Below are 20,498 nucleotides of genomic sequence, written 5' to 3'. Positions count from 1 at the left end.
ACATCCCATCCCATGGGCTTGGCTGTGTCAGGAGTGTTATGGCAGTGATATTGTCCTCAGGAAATCAGCACCAAATGTGCCTGCACTCATCCCTCTGGGCGTGACCACACAGGACAGTGGCATGGACAGGTTTTATTGCTGTTGCTATAGCCCAGACTAAATATTGAACATACGGTGTCGTACAAGGTATGGGATGTGATCTTCTACAAAGTCCAGAGGAGACCAACACAGCAGCAGCTCTGTAAGGCAAGGTTTGCATGGTTCCAGGTACTTATTAGGGAACTGAAATTTTCTGAGAAAAGGCAGGGAATTTCTGGGCCTTCAGTGATGGTCTCTTTATTCAAAACTGAAGCTGAAGAGCAGTCCACTGAGTGAAAACACTGAGAGAATCAGAGAATGGATCAGAGAGGGTTTTTTTCTCATCCTCTCTGAGACATGTCCACATCCAAGAGTCTGTGTGGACCAGCAGCAGCAGGATATTGCTCTGCAAGAGGATACACCTCATACCAGAATATGCACTTGGAAGGGTCTTTGATTGTGCAAGTTTCTGTAAAACCTTGTGCAAGTTTCTGTAAAACCCCATCACAGTTCCCTCTGGATTTCAATGCTGTGCAGCCTCTGCCATGCCCTGCAGTTTGGATATTCACTTTAAGGTCAGAACTATCCTGCACTGCCCCTCTGCTTGCTTTTATTTCATGCTCCACCCAGGACTGGAGCCTCAATGCCTCCCCAAATTTTGGAGAGGCATTGAGGAGCCAGGACTGTGAAGTTGTGATGATCCTGTCTGCCCTCCTGTCTGACATCGTCCTCATCACAGTGAGGTGGTGTTGACTGTTGACACTTCAAGGTCATCAAGTACAACTGTTCCTCCAGCACTGCCAGGGCCACCACTAAATATGACCCCAGGTGCCACATTCACACATCTTTTGAACACCTCCAAAGATGGTGGCTCTACCACTGCCCCATTCTAATTCCAGCACTCTTTCTGAGAAAAAAATTTCCAAATATCCAACCTACAGTTTTGTTGATGCAACTTGAGGGTGCTTCCTCTTGTACTGTCCCTGCTCCCTGGGAGCAGAGCCCGACACCCCAGCTGCACCCTCCTGTCAGGGAGTTGTGCAGAGCCAGAAGGCCCCCCCAAGCCCCCTTTTCTCCAGGCTGAGCCCCTTTCCAGCTCCCTCAGCTGCTCCTGGTGTCCCAGACCCTTTCCCAGCTCCATTTCCTTCTCTGGACATGCTCCAGCTCCTCAGTGCCTTTCCTGTCATGAGGAGCCCAGAACTGACCCAGGATTTGAGGTGGGGCCTCACCAATACCCAGCACAGGGGACAATCACTGCCCTGGTCCTGTGGTCACACCATGGCTGGGACAGGCCAGGGGCTATTGGTTTTCTTGGCCACTTGGGCACACCTGTGCTTGTGTGTCACCAGCACCTCCAGGGCCTTTTCCTCCTGGGCAGGAGTCCAGGCACTCTGCCCACGCCTGGAGCACTGCCTGGGGTTGGTGTGACCCATTTCCCTGTCCTGCCTGCCTTGGCATGGCATGGGCACAGTAAGGGATAATGAAATGCACAGGTGACTCTGCAGGTGCAGGGGCGCTGTTGCCAAAGTGGTGCTCCCCAGGCTGATGCACTTTCCCCCAGATCTTCCCTTCCAGCTGCAGAAACCCAGTGAGTATGTCTGTATCCAGACATCCTGCCTAGAACATACAGAAAGGTTCCTGTGATTCCTGAATTTCCACACCATGCTCACACACTTTCCTGGATACTGAGACCATTACAGAGCTGAGTCCAGCTGGAACACCCCACCTTATGGTCCTGTGCCCCTACACCCAGCAGTGAGCTTCAGCTTCTACACTGCTCCCACATCCTTCAAAGGACTAGCCAAGGAGCCAAGACAGAACCACATTGCTCTGCACTTTTCAAAGTTTATGATCCATGAAAGAAACACTCCCCAGGGATCCCAAGCAGGGCCTGGTGTCACAATGGTGCCATTTTTTAGCACATAATGCTTTTGGTAAACCCAGGTAAGGGATCTTGTTTGTGATAGAAAGGCTCTTGAAAAGCCCTGGAAAAATCCTTGGACTGATGAAGAGACATTTTCTGAGAGACCTAGGAATTCTCAGCCCTTTGATGATAGTAGCTGATCACCACAGTAGTCATCAAACAGACAATATAAGAGTGGACACTTTAGTGCCTGGCTTTTTTTTTTTATGGCATCCAAACACATCCATCCAGCATATTCCCACTTCTTTTTCCTCCAGGTGTGTCCAGGTGCCAGCTGGCCTGTTGTGCACTGCTGGGGGCCAGTGACAAGTCATAAAAGTCGTCTTAAAAGTGGGAAGGATTTGTTTGGCAAAAGAGCCATTTGCCTCCATCCTTCCCTTTGGAATGGCATCCACAATGCCACACCGGCAGGAGAGTCTGGTAAGACACAGATTTGGAGCCAGCTCCCAGAAGTGGAGGGAGGAGCGTGGAATGTTTAGCTATAGAACACGGGCTTGCGCAGCACACGCACCACGTTGTAGGTGTTCAGCCCCGGGGCGTCAAAGCCAGGAGACAAACCCTTGCGGTCGAAGGGGTAGAAGTTAAAGAGCTGCCCATTCTGTGTCTCCAGTGAGATGGAGGCAGAGCCCAGGTGCAGAACACATGGGAACTCCTTGTCAAAAACAACTTGGAAAACGCGATCTTCCAGGTGGTGGAGCTTGATTGTTCGATACTTTTCAGGGATCAGCTCTTCCACATGAGGCCCAAACTGTTGCATGAGCAGCACCCCACCAATTCCAACTTTGATCTCATAGAAAGTCAGGTTGGAATAGGTGTAGTAGCCAACATAAGGGATAGGGTTTGGAGGAGGAACCAAGCTTTTGTCGGCCTCTCTGAATGCTGTCTCCATGGCAGGGATGAGATAGTCGTATGTCTGAGTCACAATGTCCCCACCCTGCGGTCTGGGCCCTGCCATCAGCACAATGAAGCTCAGACGGAGCTTGGGAATAAGAGAGAAGGTTGCTGAGTAACCATCAAGGTCCCCATCCTTCCTGATGACATCATATCCCAACTGCTCATTAATCTCCCAGGGTGTGCCTGTCTTGTTAGCAAAGTATTCCACGGAGCACTTGAGCAGGGGTGTCAGCATCGTCTTCACTGTGTCGGGCTCGAGCAGCCGGCGGTGGTAAGTGCCCAGGAAGACCATGGCCAGCTTGGCCAGGTCAGCAGCTGTGGAGTACATCTGGCCAGAGGGCCGGTACCAGCCCAGGTCATAGAGCGGGGCTGGCTGCTGGCTGCTGTAGAAGCCCACGGCCATCTGGGAACGGATGGGCGCCGTGATGTCGAAGCCTGTGTCCTCCATGCCCAGGCGCTCCAGGATGTTCTCCGAGATCCAGCGCTGGTACTGCCCATCGGCGGCGTGCTCAGCCAGCACGTGTGCCATCAGGGAGAAGGCCAGGTTGCTGTAGTGGCATCTGGAAGGAAGAAGAATATATTTGGATCAGCTGTTCATCAGTGATATGCAAAATCAGTGTCTGGGTCTCTCTTCTTTAGGGAAAAATTCACATTTTATAGAATGACAGATGAAGGAGAGACAGAGAACTATCGCCGGCCGGGGGCTATGTACAAATCATGAACGGGACGGGACTGCTGAGGAACATTCCTTGAGCTGTTTTATTTTTCAGCATCAGTCTCATGACATGGTTATGACAGTGGGAAGATGCCAGCAGCTCATGTCCCCAGCAGCAGACCAAAAACTTAATGTTACAACTTACTTTATAAGCTTTTTGACCAATCACACAAAGCAAAAGCATACTGACAGTAGTTCTATCCAATCACTATAAGCACATGTACCATTGGTTAAAACAATGCCTGCCTATTTAGAATAAAAGACCTGCTTGTAAGCCTTAAAACACAACGCACAGAGTTCCTTTATTAAGCTTGAAACTTCCTTATATCTTGCTAGATATACTTTTCTGCAGCTTAGGGAGTTATTCTAGACAAGTGTTAATACACAGACCATAGTTCTTTGTCCTTACTTTTACATAATTTTTTGCTGACCTATCTCATGGCTACTGCTTAGCTCTAATCACAGTTCTGCTGTCTCTGAGGTCTGCCTTTTGCAGCTTTCCCAAACCCTTCAGATTTTATGGATTCCCACAAGAAAAGCTGCATGTTGTTTCCATGATTTGCTGTTAAATCAAGAAACAGAAATGTTTTACAGGAACATCAGCAGAGCTGTTTAACCCTAATGTACAGAGAGATCTGGAGATGGAAAAGAAACAACTCCTCTATATTTGCATAACCTGGCTTGCTGTTTATAATTGTTCACTATCCATTATTTTTAAGAGCAGCGTGGGGAGTTCCAGGTGCTCACCTTAAAGGTCTCAAAATCCTGGGTAAACTTCTTTGGGGATTTGCCATGGGATAATCACTTAGATATCTAAGCTACCTTAAGATGGTAAAAGCACTTAAAGAGCACTTAAAAGCCCACAAAGCAGCATCCAGCAATGTGGAATCATTAAAGAAACTTGAGTACTCCCGTCTTTAATAGCCATCAAGTGATTTATGTCTTCAGAATTGAATGAAGTTTAATAGCATGAAAACATGAAGGGGCATTTTTTAAAAATACATTTTCAAAATTCTTTAAATTTTCAACCCTGTTGGTTTTTTTAATTGTGCGAAGCCACACATCTCATTGAGACCTATTAGGATCATAAATTTGGTACCACTTCAACCTTTTCCAGCCCATTTAGTTGAATAAAAGCATAGTGAGCATATATATTCTTACCCTAAGAACAATCACATTCTGTAGGTAAAACCTTGTATTTGAAATGGAGCTGAATTTCAACATAGAAAAATATGTTAAAACATCTGTATCAGTGAATGTGAACTTCCTTTGGGAAGAATGATCTGTTAGCTGGGAAGCATAACCAAGAACAAGGAGAGAGAGTGAAAACTACCAGCATATCAATTAATAAGGCGTTGAGAGACTGTAAGGGGATGTCCTTATTTATCTTCATGGAGATCATAAAATAAAGATACCAATGGAGATAAGTTACAATAAAGATAAAAATACCAAAGAAGATGATGGTATTAAAATCCTAAAATCCTTTAAGGAATATCTGTTGTAGACTCCTATATGATGTGGGACAGAACTAACAAAAGTGAGTGGTAGATCCTCAGCCATCCTGGGTAAATTATTTCAGGCTGTAATTAATTACCAAACAATTCTGCAGTCTTAGACAGTTTCTTCTCAGTTAGTTTGAATCTTTTCTCTCATCTGTTGTCCACTGGATCCCGTTGAAGGCTGTGGGAAACTGTTCAAGGCCAGGTTGGACAGTGATTTATTGTTCGCAGGGGTCCCAGGATGAGGGAAGAGACGAGAAAGTTGACTCTATATTTCAGAAGGCTTGGTTTATTATTTTATGATATATATTATGTTAAAAACTATACTAAAAGAATAGAAGAAAGGATTTCATCAGAAGGCTTAGCTAAGAATAGAAAAGGAATGGATAACAAAGGCTTGTCTATGACCGAGACAGTCTGGACACGTGGACTGTGATTGGCTATTAATTAGAAACAACCAGGTGAGACCAATCACAGATCCACCTGTTGCATTCCACAGCAGCAGATAAGAATTGTTTGCATTTTGTTCTTGAGACCTCTCAGCTTCTCAGGAGGGAAAAATCCTAAGGAAAGGATTTTTCATAGAGCATGTCAGTGACAGGACAGGGCTTGGAGCATCCTGGGATACTGGAAGGTGTCCCTGCCCCTGGCAGAGGGCTGGAAAAAAATGAACTTTAAGGTCCCTTCCAACCCAAATACCTCTGGGATTCTATGATTCCATTATATTTTTGACTGTTTGCAACCCAGGTAACAGACTTTTAGCAGGATACAGGAATTGAAACAAGTATTCATAGACCTTTTTGATAATTTAGAGACACACAATTCACCACAGGCAGGATTTTAACTGAAATCTGTGATGATTTAAACCATTTAAATTAAATTCCCTTTCCATTTTTGAAAACCTGCATCATTTAAGGCTCATAAAGTGAACTATAACAGTTTAATTTGTCTCAGCTGGGCTTAAAACACCAAACCCAACCCTGACACCTCCAACAGTCTTTTTTCCCAGCCTCTGCCAGGTGTGTGAGGAGATGGCTGAAGATCTCTTTGGGAGTAGCTGGCTTTGTGCACGAGTTGTGGAGGCTGGGGATGGGGCTGAGGGTGGAGAACACATCCAGACCAAAAGCTCCTAAAGGAATGTGTCTCACCTGGTTCCTGGGTCGGCCACCAGGACGTCATCTTTGAGCAGTGTGAGGGCATCCTGTGTGCTGCCCTTCCAGAGCAGGCTGGTGGATCGCAGCCTCCTGGGCAGACCTGTGCCATGGGAAAGAGAGAAATTATGGAAATGATGCCTCTGGTGAAGACAGAGCAAAGGCAAGATTCAATGGCAAAATGGAAGCACCAGTGGTGGGCACGAGAGCTCTGGAAACACAGCAAGGGCCTGCTCCTGTTGGGCTGCAGGACATGGCAGCAAGTCATGAACTCCTGACTCTGGCTTACATAGGTCCAACTCCAACATCAACTCTGGGCTGCTGCATCTCAGTGAAAATGCCTTGAGGAATGATGGAAATTATCCTGGATCCCCAGGTGTGGTTTGGAAGAGAGGGGTGTTGGGAAATCCCTCTATTTCCATGTAACTGTATTCCCTTGACTATAAACATGTATAACAGCTCCTTTTAACAGGATTTCATTCTTTGTACTTCACCAAAGAGGGCCTAAACTTTTTTGGACAACTCCAGGCTTGGCCTAAAGTATTTTTATCTTCCCCCTCATCTTTAGCAACATTTATTCAGGGTTTCTGAATATAGAAAAAACCAAGGTTCTTTCCACTTTTAATTATTCAGTCTTTCTAAATGCATAAAATATCAAGTTGTTTTCACTTTTCATTCCTCACTGAACACGAATTCCCTAAAATTTTTTTGGTCAGTACTTTTTTAATCCCCCCAGCTTCTCTGCACAGGATCTATGGCTTGCCTAGGCCAGAACTTAGATCACTTTTGGAATGGAATCCTTGCTGCCATTTGCAACTTGCTTTGATGTGGATGTTTAGGAGGAAATTGGGAAATGTATGCTTTTGACAGAAAAATGACTCACAATCGTGTGCTCAGTGACCATGTCTTAATCATGAATTCACTAAGGCTGGAAAAGCCCTCCAGGATCATGGATTCCAACCATTAACCCAGCACTGTCCTGTCCACCCGTGTCCCCAGGTGGGACTTCTCACATTTTTTGAATGCCTCCCAGAATGGTGACTCCGTTACTTCCCTGAGCAATCTTTGCCAATGCTTTACAACCCTTCCTCTGAAAATTTGTTTCCTAATGTATGATCTAAGCATCCCTTGGTGCAACTTGAGGCCTTTTCCTCTTGTCCTTCACCCTGGCAAGGCTGAATGAAGCCCCATTCTTTTTTGGCAACAACACTTGTTTTTCTCAGCTGGCCTGAACTTGGCATTTGAGCGGGAGAGAGAGCACTGCTCTGCCCCCTGCTCTGGGGTTATTTGTGCAGCTGCACGGCCAGATAAGAGATGCAGACATCTTCCAGTGGACAATGGGCTCCTTCATTATGTACTTGCCCTGGTGGCAGCAAAGAAAATGTTGGAGCAGTGGGAGAGTTCACCAGCTCTGTGACAGCACTGCAGTGTCTCCTTGAGGTTCATTGGAAATGATAAACCAGAGCATAATATAATCCACAGTCATTGATTTCTACCTCATGGGCTGCTAATTGAAGTGACAAGCCCGTTGTTAATAATAATCACATCCCATCCTGTGATTCGTGTGGACTGGAAAATCACAGTCTTAACAAGCTGGAGCTTCCCTCCAGCAATGGGCCAATCGAGTGCTGAGGAGAAAAACCTTTGGAGTTACTTCTGTAATATGCAATGAAGAGACCAGATAATGAGGATCTATTACAGATCAGTTTCCACTGGAAGAATTTAGATGAAACCCACTTTACAATGTGTCATGCAGTGGCTTTGATCCCAGTGCTAAGCAGAACTTATTCCTTTTTGGGGTTTGACACACAGCAAACAGAAAGTAGAACCAGAACATTCCTTTGATTTGCAGCTGGGATTTTGAAACTGTACACCTCCTTCTGCTGAATTGTCAGGGTCCAAGGGTTGGTGTGTCCTCTAGGGGTGCCCTGGGAAATTTGGGCCACATTCTAAAATCCGAAAATACACATGAGCATAAAAGGAGCTGAGCAGGGGCACAAATCTAACACCGTGATGGAAGCAATGGAAGGACTGCACATTAAAAGCAATTATGCCATGACCAGATACTCTTTTGACTAATGCTCCTTACAACATTTCTGGGGTGCTCGTCACACCTCCCTGGGTGAGAGGAGCAGTCAGAGCAGCTTCAACTGCTCAGGATTGTCAGAAGGGACCAGGCAGAATTGGTGCCCCTGAAGACAACATCAAGCTGGATGGAGCCACACCTTGTCAGCAGGTAGAGGAGCAGGGCAGGGATGGGGCCACTGGCCACTTTGGATTGTTTATCTGCCTCTTTCCAGATTTCAGTATCAATCCATTTTGGGGAGCCCTCATTTTCATATTGGCTTTCTTCAGATGATGCTGTACCCTATGCTGAGATCCTGCAAGTTGCATATATGCTATTTTGATTTTAGGTCTTAATTTTAGGGCATTTATTCCAATCAGAAAAAATGTAAGTGTTACAGAGATTGACCAAAATACCACACATATCATTGTCTTTGGCCATTACATTTTGTAATCCCACAGTCAAGTATTAGCAGCTTTGTTTCAGAGAAAGGGTAAAGTTCTTAGTCCTGTGAGCTCCTTCTCCCTTGATGTATGAGTTCCTCAGTTCTGAAGGTAGCAGATTAACACTTCTCTGACAGCAAATGCCAAGCTATAAATAGCTCAGGAATCCCGGATCAGGAACCACACTGACAGCTAAAATTAGCTCAGCAATCAAGGTCTTTCTATTCAAAGCAAAGAGATTTGACCCTCAACTCTACATCTCAGAAAAATGAGAGCACATGGGGCTGGAGTACAAAATACTGTTGTGCAATTGGAACCTGATTTCAGGTCATGGTAGTGAGGAGAAAGGATTGAATCTGTGTTCACCTGAAAGGAATCTGTGTTCAACTTGCAGGGGAAAATACCTCATCATCTCAGCCCCTTTCCTGGCAGGTATCCTGGACAAGAGTTCCCTTGGAGCGCTCCGTGACACTGCTGAACCCGTGCTTCCAAGAGCCCTGCCTGATCCCCGGGAAATGCACAGTGTAGGGTCCAGACTGGGAAACAGCCTCCCAGCAGTTGTTTTTTTTTTTTACTCCTCCAATATGGTCTGCTCTCTCTGAGGTGTCTTTCCAGGGCAGAGAGGCCCAGGGACACTCAGGGAGCTGCCTCACCTGAGAGCTGACTGGCCATTCTGCGCAGGGTGACCAGGGATGGCTTCAGGGGCACCGAGCCTTTGTCCAGAAACACCAGGCCATCTGCTGTGTATCTCTGCTCTGAGTCCTTGAGCCTCCCCAGAGGGTTCTTGATAACAAAGTTCTGGGCATAACGCTCCAGTGGGTCATCAAGGGATGTGACTTTTCCTTCCTCCCACATCTTGTACAACATAATGGTGGGGAAGATCTTGGAGACACTGGCAATTCTGTTAGGGAAGAAATATTTGGAGAAATTTAGCATTAGAAAGCCCATGAATCAAGAGGAAAGAAGACATCACTGTGATTTTATGTGTTACACCTTTGTTCATTCCAGAGGGAATGCTAAAATACAGGCAGGAAGTTTGAATTAATATCCTTAAATGTGAATCTTTATAGACTGAAACATAATCTCTGAATGTCTCCAGCAGTGCAGTGGGCTGCTGAGCTCTTTCTCTTCACTTGGCATTCATAAAAAGACATGAATTGTAAATTACTTGTTAGTAAATACCATAAACACTCTCACATTGTTTATTGGAATTTTAAGGTTAAAATCACAGAATCATTTAGGTGGGAAAAGACCTTTCAGATCACTGAGTTGGACCATTTACCCAGCACTACCAAACTGTCCCTAAATGCCAGATTCCCACAGTTTTTAGGCCCATCCAGGCTGTCCCTGTGGTGCAATTGGTCAGCACGTTCGGCTGTTAACCAAAAAGTTGGTGGTTCAAGCCCACCCAGGGATGTGGCCCTGACTCCTGTTCCTGTGGCAGGGGGGTGGAACTAGAGGGTTGGAACTAGACCTTGGCTGTCCCTTCCAACCCAAATAATTCAGTGGTTCTGGAGGAAAAATAGCAGAAAGTCACTTTACCATTATACAGTTGGGGAGGAAACATAATCACAGCTGCTGAAGCTGTCCAAAATTGCTCATTCCAAAGACAAGATTTTATAGTCAGACAGCAGCCCATGTTTCTTAGATAACACAGTTACAATTCATTGAAAATTGATCTTTAGAGGAAGGAAGCATTTCCTTCATCTTGATTTTAGCCCACATCAAGAGCTTTTTTCTGTCTTAACCTAAAAAATAACAGCCAATATGAATTTGACTTCACTGGAACAATAATTAAGCTTATGGGTCTGCTTTCGGTGTTCTGCAGATATTCATCCCAAACATCAGTTTTTCCTTAACCAACATTTATAATTATTTTTTTTAATCCTGTGACACTGTCTCCGCTCTGCTCTCCAAATCTGTGTCAGCTCTTGGTCTTCGGGTTTGTGCCCTGGACATGAAGCCATTCCCATGTAAGGAACAGTATGTTTTCAGGTTCTTTAGGGTCATTGCTATTCCAATTTAAAATATTGTCAGAATTAAATTTAAAAATGCATAAATAAATCCAAAGTAACTCAGTAAACCACCAGCATACAACAATCTGGGAATTCAATTTGTCCCACAAAGTTCCAGCATAAGCCAGCAGAGTTTCCTGCATGGACTTGCAGTTTGTGATGGTGGCTCTATTGCAGGTACCTGTCACCATCATATTTTCTGGAAAAATCCCCTTGCCAGAATTCTTCTCCTCAGAAGCTGGAAAGCCTCAGAGAAAAAGGAAAACAGTATTATCTCATTTGCTTCTCCTGTGTTCTGTTGCTTTGGAATGTGGTTGGAGATTGTTTATCCAACAGGTGATTGTTTCAGTGCTTTCTGCTGTGAATTATTTTGACTTATTGGCCAATTATGGTCAAGCTCTGTTGTACTCTGGAGAGTCACGAGTTTCATTATTATCTTTTAGCCTTCTGTAAGTATCTTTTCTATATTCTTTAGTATAGTTTAGTATAGTTTAGTTTAGTATTCTTTTATATATTATAGTATCATGAAAAAATAATAAATTAGCCATCTGAGAACATGGAGTCAGATGCATCATTCCTCCCTGCCTCAGGAGTCCCTGAAAATACAAGAGGTACCAGCTCTCCATAGGTGTGGTTGCCCTTTCCTAGCTCTCACAGCTGTGCCAGGTGCCTCACCTGTAGATGGTGTACTCGTTGGGCACCCCTGAGGCAGGGTCAGAGGCGTTCCTCTTGCCGAAGTTGCCCGTCCAGAGCACGGTGTCGTTGTAGATGGCAATGGCTGACATGGCCGGGAGCCCAGAGCTGTGCATCTTCTGCCGCAGCATCTGGTCCACCTGGGGAGAAAGGGAAACCATGAACTCCCAAAAAAAGCGTCTTACAATGCATGCAGTCTGTACCAAGCAATAGAAGGCTCAGATCATCCACCCTCCTCACTCCCAAGCACTCGAGACTGATCCTATGAACAGTGTTTTGGAAAAAAAAGTACTTTAACTGCTTATCCGTTTCTTCTAGAATTGCTTCTGTTGTATTCCGTGTCTTTTTTCAGTCTACATATCCACTGTGTAGAAGAATGTGGTGCTTATGCTTGTAATATTTATGATTAAAACCAAGTATCAACATGTAATAATTGCAATTTCTTCTTTTTTAATTTGTATTCTGCACATCTGTACTTTGCACTGGTATTTTAGGGTCAAAGATATATGAGAAAAAGACTTTTCAGATATCCCATGACACTTCCCATGTCATGAAACACTCTGGAGCTTGGGCTCTGTGTTGGTGTGATTATTTTTTCTCTTTCATTCACGAATGGGACAGGACTGCTGGGATACGTTCCTTGAGCTTTATTTGCAGCATCAGCCTCATTACATGGTTGAGACAATACAAAGATGGCAAAGCTCACATACAGCAACAACCAAAGATTTCTTTGTTTCTTTGTTTTAGAACATTTCAAAAACTCTAGCCAATAGCATATTGCTAAATCTTACAGACAATTTTTTTAGCCAATTACTAAAAGTACACATACACCAACTTCACCCAATGCTTGCTTGTCTTCTTTCTATTAACAATACACAATACCCCATTACTAATTTTAAAACCTTCTACTGTCTTGCTAAAGATATTTTCCTACAGTCTTGAGGTCTATCTTAACCAAACCTAAGATTCAAGCTATTGGTTAATGTCCTTGCTTGCTATACAATTTTCACTTTTTCTACTTTCAGACTTTACAGCTACAACTTAACTCTAAGTTTTCTGTTCTTTCTATTTCTAAAGCCTACTTTTCCCAGTTTTCTAGTGACCTTTTTTCCTTTACTGTTTCCCATGGACTTCTGTTTAAACCACAACCTGAGAAATAGTTCTGAGCAGCTGAAGGGCTGTGATTGCTCCTGGCTCCCTGTTGTGCCAGGGCTGTGCAGAGCTCTTCACTGAGCTGTACAGAACTCCTCATCAGCTCTGCACCCACCTCCTGCAAGAAGAATGCATCAATCTTGCCCTTTTGGGACTTTTTCAAAGCTATGTCATCACCTTGCACATATAATTTTCAGGCACACGTTTTGTTTTGCACACCATGGTTAAGGCATAAGAAATACGCTTCCAGACCCAGCATTGGAGGCAAGAAAAGCCAAACCGAGTCATGTCCTTGGGATCTCTTCACTGAATGGCCAGGGGAAGTGCACTGAGAGCAACAAGTGGAAACATCCAGCTTGTGTCCAATTCTTCTGTCAGGGTCCTTTGCCCTCTCTTCCCATAGATCAGTGGCCTATCTGGTGCATCTGTGGATGTGTTCATCTGGTGCCCCAGGACCTCCTGAGAAGTCTCTGCTCTCATGGAGACCATGAAAAGGGACTTTGGACAAGGGATGGAGTGCCAGGACGAGGGGGAATAGCTTCCCATTGCCAGAGGACAGGGTTAGATGGGATATTGGGAAGAAATTCCTGGCTGTGAGGGTGGGGAGGCTCTGGCACAGGTGCCCAGAGCAGCTGTCACTGCCCCTGGATCCCTGGAAGTGTCCAAGGCCAGGCTGGATGGGGCTTGGAGCAGCCCGGGACAGTGGAAGGTGTCTCTGCCGTGGCAGGGACTGGGACTGGGTGAAATTTGAGGTCTCTTCCAATCCATGTCAATCTAAGATTCATGTCAACAATCATGGTCCTCCTTTTCTCAGAGTCTGACCTTTAGACCTGCCTGGACCTGCAGACAGGCAGAGACTTCATAAAAGTGGATGTGAAGTGATGGGAATTGAAATTCAGTGGGGATAAAGCCATGTGTGTGCAAGGAAACTGCCCAAACCTGGTCCTGAGCTCTCAGCAGCAGGACCTCAGGGCTGTGGTGAATGTTCCTATGGAAACATTTGCTCAGTGCCTTAAGGCAGACAAAAAGGCAAATAAAATAGGAGGGATTATTAGAGAAATAACATAAAATACAACAGAAAACTTTTTCTTTTTCACTGTATAAATTCATGATTCACTTGCATGTTGGGTATTGTTTACAGTGTTGATTGCCCTCTACTTTTGAGAAGGAGATAAGTGAGAGAGCATGTGATAGGGGCTAAAAATAGGGAATGTCCTGTCAGAGCATGATTATTCTTATGGTCCAGACAGTCTAGTCAGAGCAGTACTGCAGGGCTTCCTCAGAGCCAGAAGTTCAGGCAGTGCTAAAATGTCAGATCCATCCCATACTGAGAATATCATGACAGTGTATCACACCCTCTTCCAGACAGATGCAGACCTTCTTCCCCTTCCCCTTCCCCTCCACTCCCTTCCCTGGAGTTATGTATAAGCATATTTTTAATTTTTAAACTGAGCTGTGGGGAAAGCCAGCAAAGAAAGAAAATTTGGCCCTGGCTGATGAATTGGAACTAGAGAGCACCTGAGCCAGGTACTTTCCAAGACATGAGGGCTGCATAATAGTGGACCAGATGCAAAGAGCCATTATTTTTTGGTGGTGGAAGCTCACCATACCTTCTGATGGACAAGTGATGATGTTTGTCCATCCCAGCTCACCCTCTGGGAAAGAGAACTGCTCACTGAAGGAGTTCACACATCCATTTCTCGGTTTGGATGTTCCCCTCCTCCTCAATTCCCCACCTCCTTCCCCAGGATGTTCAATGGCAAAATCCACCATCTCCCCTGCAGAAGAGCAGCTGAGAGCTGGGTATCCCTCTCTCCCTCCTCCCCACAGACCTTCTCCAGTGCTTCCTTCAGGATGGGGAGGGGGTGGTCCAGTGGGACTGGCTCAGGATAGCGGGGACACATCTGCACAGCTTCTGACCTCACCTCCATCACAGACGGATCTGGAAAACAGTTTAGGATGACACAGGTGACCTCAGCAGACACATGGGCAAGCTTGAACCTCATCCAGCAGCCCCCACGAGCTTTTTTGCTTGCATTGGCCCAAGGGATATTTCTGCATCGATAAAGGACATTGCTGAATTATTTCTGTCTGATGTAAAACAAGGCTGGCAGGGGCACTGTGCCCTGTTATTGCTTATTCCAACATGGGATGGACACAGGATGTACTTCAACTAACTCTGCAACCTGGGACAGTAAAGAACTGGGGCTGCAGAAGACTGGAGTGCCTGGCAGTGGGTTTAGCCCCCTGGAAGGGTCTCCCATGTCTGAAGGAAAGTGTGAGCTGGGGCTCAGGACAGCAGTGGCAGTCATCCCTGTATCATAACCTCAGAAATGGGGCCAGGAGTGACCTGTGAGGGCCACCTGAAATCCTGTACTAACAACACTTGGTAGGCCCCACACCCACTCCATTAGTTGTCTCCTGAATCAGCTGCATGCTCCATATCCTACAGACAGCTTAAATTTTTGTGGTCAGCAAAGTTCTTTAAACTTTGAAGGAGATGGGAACTGCCTTACTTGGAGGCACCAGCTGATCCCAAGGTGTTCATAAATACAGCTACCCTGCTCTGACAGCTGGGGACAAAATGCCATCTTCTTGCTTACCAGGTGAACATGAAGCATCAGAAATTGGGATGAGGAGAGAAATGGCACTAGGAAATCTTGGAGATGGACAGGGGTGGACACACACAGCCTACAGGCAGTCTGGTACTCTGAGATAAAAATGTGTGGTTTGAAACCTTCTCAACCCTTGGTCTCTGAAATACTTCTAGCACCTTCATCGTGGATTTTATGACACCTTTAAGCTACTTAAAACTCTAATCCATTGACACTTTGTATATTTAATCCTTGTGCATGCAGTGCATTGAGTGGATCAGTTGAGTTTCCTATAATCAACAGAGGAGGCCACGGAGAGGCTCCATGGGCTGGAGCCCCTCTGGAGCCAGGCTGGGATAATTGGGAGTGTTCTCCTGGAGAGAAAAGGCTCCAGGGAGACTTTAGAGTCCTTCCCAGGCCCTAAAGGGGCTCCAGGAGAGCAGGAGAGGGGCTTTGGACAAGGGATGGAGTGACAGAACAAGGGGGAATGGCTTCCCACTGCCAGAGGGCAGGAATAGATGGGATATTGGGAAGGGATTCCTGGCTGTGAGGGTGGGCAGGCCCTGGCACAGGGTGCCCAGAGAAGCTCTGGCTGCCCCATCCCGGATGTGTCCAAGGCCAGGCTGGACGTGGCTTGGAGCACCCTGGGATAGTGGTAGGTGTCCCTGCCCACGGCAGGGGGGTGGAACAGAAGGGGCTTTAAGGTCCATCCAGCACAAACCTTTCTATGATTCTGATTCTATGAATTCTAGTGTGAACCAGGGGGCTTAAGCCAGGGCAAAGATTTGGGGAACAGGAAAGAGAGAAAACCCTGAAGCAGATGGTAAGGTACAAAAAAATCCTGTTTCTAAATTGGAGTAACTAACTGGAGTACCAACAGAAAAAATAAAAGATAAAGAATCTAAAATAAAATGCCTCCTTAGCAGTTATCCAAACCTAGGCCAGGAATGATGGAGCTTCTTTGGACAGCAGTAGAGTGACGTGATGCCTCCATAGACCCAGCCTTGTGGCCTCTGTGGCCTTGCTTTATTGCTCTCTGGGGAAATTTGTGTTTGGGGAAGTGTTCTTTGGGAAGAAACATGTTTATAGTCTTCCAAATTTCTGCAACACACCAGGCTCAAGGCTGAACCCCCTACTCACTGGGCTCCAGCTTGGGGAGGCTGTACTGCCACAGGAAGCAGCCGGTCATGGCTACGGACAGCAGGAGGAGGAAGACGACCAAGACGTGGATCCACTTCAGCTCCATGGCAGTGAGCCTGAGAAAGCTCCGGCTGCAGGGTGCCTGCTGGGAATGGAAAAGGAATGGGCTAGGGGAGAGAGAGCAGCTTTGTTCTCTGTGCTGGAGAACAAAGCTGCTGCAGGGACAGGACTCACCTGGCCTAGTGGAAGTGTCCCTACCCATGGCAGGGGGTGGAATGGGATGAGCTTTAAGGTCTCTTCAACACAAACTATTCTGGGATAATTTCAGTAACATTGCTGCACCAGGGCAGGACAGACCAGTCCCCGTTGGGGTAACTGGAACCAGAAATTACTTCCTGGCTTTCAGGTAGCTCTGTGAGCCATTAACTCTCCTCCCCTTGCTGGTTCTTGTGGAACACCAACCACTCTTTTTGCCTTCTCCCCTCCCTGCAGGTGAAGCTCATCATCCCAGCCTGGCAGAGTCTCAGTTACAGCCCTCACTTCCTCCCTTCTCAATCACCATGACTTATTACTGGATATCTTTCCAGCCCCTTTTTCCAGAGTCCAGCATCTGTTCATGGCAGCCACCAGCCAGACCATCTGAGCAGATCCAGCTTTTCTAGATGAATGATGGAATTTTTCACTCTGTGCTGCCCTTACTCTTCTCTGTTATGCCTGTAAATCCCATTCTATCACGTACCATCTGTAAGCTTGGCATTTACAGATGCCATGTTTTGGAAAACTGCCTGATATTTGAGTGTGTGCAGCTCTCACAACACTGGAGACCATCCAGGTTGGTGAGAGAACCGGATCAATGTTGAAGAAAAACAAGGAACAGATGACAAATGAGGAGGTGCCTGAGCCTGAGCTGTGCTCCTTCACTGCCTGCAGGAGGTCAGGAGGATGCTTTTGAAAGTTTGGCAATTCATGTTATAAAACATATGGCCTGCCATTTGCATCCAATATGCTCCACATTCCTATGCTGTTTCAGGTTGTCTGGACTCACTTGTAGGATAGACAGATTGAAATATTCCCTTTAGATTTCCACACAGCCATTTTCCCCCCTCTGTTTTGGAGATACAGGATAGCTCACGCAAAAGCTTCTGCAAATCAACTGAGCCTTGTCACTCACAGCCAGGGAATCTGCAGAGCCTCTCCCAGACTCACACATGGTTCTGTGGATCCAGCTGGGTTTTCCAGCCTTCACTGGAACTCTGAGTTGCAGTTCCACTTTCTGCATAATAACAGAAATATATAATAATTTTTCCTAAAAATCTTCAGCCTGGTCAGGCATTCCTACAGGATTTTCTGAAAGCAGCTTATGTCAGGTTCTTCCATAACATAATTAAAATTCAAGGATGGCTTAAGATTGTGCAGATGCCTGCAGACCCACTCACACCTGAGCTTGCCTGAGCACTCCAGGTCCCTATTCCAGCCTGTGACTTGTTTCTAAATAGGGGAATTCCATCCTGACACCAATCCCATTTTTGTTTGGATATACCAACCTCCTTCAGGGTCTTAGCAGGCAGGAGATTCCATTGCCCAAGGAAAAGCCTGTGCTGAGATCTCTTTAATCCCCTCATGCTGTGGCTCAGTGTGTGTTCAAGGATGTCACCCAGAGCTGTTTTCCTGCAGCAAGGAGGGGGACAGGGCCCTCTGCCCTGGAGTGCTCACGGGTAACTTTCTTGGATTTAGTCCCATCTTAATAACATTGACTCCTCCACCAATTTTCAGTTCCTCTGACCATTTTTCTGCCTCTCTCTTTGCTTCACTGAGAAGCCCTGCTTCCTGAGTGCCAAAGAACAAGTGAGAAGACTATTTTCTATTTTTCATCTCATGGACTCTAGACTTCCTGGGCCAGTAACTGAGGACATAGAGATACCGACTTTGAGCTCATCTTTTAGTCTAAACTTATCCTTCTGTCTAAACTCCCCTTTACTTCATGTGGATCATGAGTGCTCTGAAAGGGTTTTTCCTTCTCTGCCCTGTGCTCTGGTGGGAATGCAAAGAAACCCTGGCAATACCATGGCCCAGAGATATGGATCTCTCCCTTATTGATGACACACCAGATACCCGAATGTGTGAGAAATATTTCTCCATCTGAGGAGATGCTCTATCCTCCAAACTACTTTTCAGGGAAAATACCACTTTTCTCCTGCACCTGGGAGACTGTCAGGCAAGAAGATGGATAGATCCCTATAAACCCTCCTCACAATTTCCACTCCAGGACCTGTCTGGTCTCACCTTCCTCTGGTTTCCCCCTGACTCTGTGTCTCTGTGACTGTCACAGCTCACACACAGACACAGCAAGGCAGGGGGAGGGGGACATTGAGGACTTAAACACATGCAAATGGATGCAAACACTTGCAGGAATGAGTGCACACAGCTTCCCATGGGGAAAGCCTAGCAATAGGATACATTTTTTCCCCCGAGCTTTTAAAAATGAGGATGGGAGGAACAACTGGGGATTCCCATTGGACCACCCAGGTCACTATCCTGCCCCACAAGGGTTGCTCGCCCAAGGCACAGCTCAGCAGGGAATAGGGAGAGCCAGAAAGACCCCCAGTCCCTCACGTACCACCTCCAGGAGCTGCCTCAGTCCCAAAGGCTGTTGTCCTTCCTCCAGGCGTGTGGGCACTTGAACAGCCCCATCCTGGCCAGCCTCAGCCAGGGCAGGGGGCAGCAGGAGCCCTGGGCATGTCCCAAAGGCAGCTCTGCCTCACGGGCAGGCACTGCTCTGGCACCAGCTGGAGCAGCCGCCTTTCTCTGCCCACCAGTCCTGCCCCAGTTTTATCTTCCCAGGAGTCCTGCTCTGGGTTTGCCCATCCATTTGGCCCATCCAGGCCCTCCAGAGAGTGCTGCTGATCTCCCCTGGGAAAGGAGCTTAAGTGACAGGGGCAGCATGGCATTTGCACAGGAAAGTGCCTGAGAGATTGGATGTTAATTCTTCCTAATGCTTCTGTGCCATGTGTGTGAATCACAGCTGAAACCAGGAGGGCTTCACCATCTATTTATAGCAGCTTCATCTCCTCCTGACATCTGAACAGGAGGCGATTAAATAGGAGAGGGCCAGTCCCTGAGTGCCTCCAGCCAGCCTGGGGAGCTGCTCAAGGGGAGGGGACATGGAGAGCTAAGCTGGGAGCTCAGGCACTCTCTGGACTTAATCCTGAACAGCCTCCTGGAGTTCTCCCACAGTGACAGACAAGGGAGTCATTCCCAGCTCCCAGGCTCACAGGACAGAGACAGAGATGGGATTTCTTTCACCTTATCTGCCAGGCACTCTGAAGGATAGTGGGAGGTGCATGAGGGCATCCTTACCCGCAGCTGTAACCCCTCCATGGCTGCTCAGGAGGCTCTTCTCATCCCCTGTGCTGCTCGTCCCCACAAATAAAGGGCTTATAAACCCCTGTGAGGGAAAGAAGAGAGTTGGTGCAGGAAAAAGCAGTCAGAGCAAAGAGGTAACAAAGCCCAGCTTGAGTAAGAAGAGCTGCAGGGACAAGACTGGCTTTGGGGACATGGGGGACATGGGGGTTGGAATGAGGTGGTCCTAAAGGTCCCTTCCAACCCAAACCATTCTATGAGATAAAACACAGTAACCACAAAAGCCCTCAGCAGCACTTTCCCTCTCTCTGCCTCTGGTCTGGCAGCATCTTGTGTTTCGTCCCAAGCTCTGGGACCTCCCATTTCCCTTGACCATCCTCACCTCACCTCCAAACATAAGAAACTAAAGCTTTGAGACCTTCAGGGCTGACATATTTTCACTGTGGCTCCTCCACAGGGTCCTTCCAGCCCCACTGCAAGGCTCCTTTGCCTTGTTCCCTCTACACAGTCAACAACACCCCCTTACCCTTGGGAATCACAGCCAAGGGATTGCATGACATGATTTGAAGTGCCAGGATAACAGCAGCACCACCATCTTTCCCACAAAATCTGCCATTAAATCTCCCTCATCCATCTACCTGGCAGCAGCAATTCAATCCCCAACCCCCCAAAAAGAGCTCTTACCAGCCCTGCTGCTACCTCCGGCTTCCAGCTGAGGAACTGGGGGCTGTCCTGCAGCTGCAGATGTTAAGAGCATCTGAAGCACTAATCCAGC

The 20,498-nt window shown here is 46.6% G+C and overlaps 1 protein-coding gene and 1 non-coding gene across 2 annotated transcripts; one reads left to right on the top strand and one right to left on the bottom strand.

The window, feature by feature from the left end:
* Positions 1-2,477: 2,477 nt before the first annotated feature.
* LACTBL1 (lactamase beta like 1) lies at positions 2,478-19,765 on the bottom strand. Its single transcript, XM_030230039.2, is given in 7 exon segments — positions 2,478-3,456; positions 6,259-6,364; positions 9,423-9,670; positions 11,460-11,617; positions 14,462-14,571; positions 16,364-16,508; positions 19,721-19,765. Coding segments are annotated over 7 exon segments (1,791 nt in total).
* TRNAN-GUU (transfer RNA asparagine (anticodon GUU)) lies at positions 10,113-10,186 on the top strand. The gene has a single exon. It is a non-coding gene; the product is annotated as a tRNA-Asn (tRNA).
* Positions 19,766-20,498: the final 733 nt, after the last annotated feature.

The sequence above is a fragment of the Serinus canaria genome, chromosome 21, assembly GCF_022539315.1.
Source record: "Serinus canaria isolate serCan28SL12 chromosome 21, serCan2020, whole genome shotgun sequence".
Classification (NCBI taxonomy): Eukaryota; Metazoa; Chordata; class Aves; order Passeriformes; family Fringillidae; genus Serinus; species Serinus canaria.
Note: the sequence above shows the minus strand (reverse complement) of the source record. Positions and strands in the feature narration are given on the sequence as shown.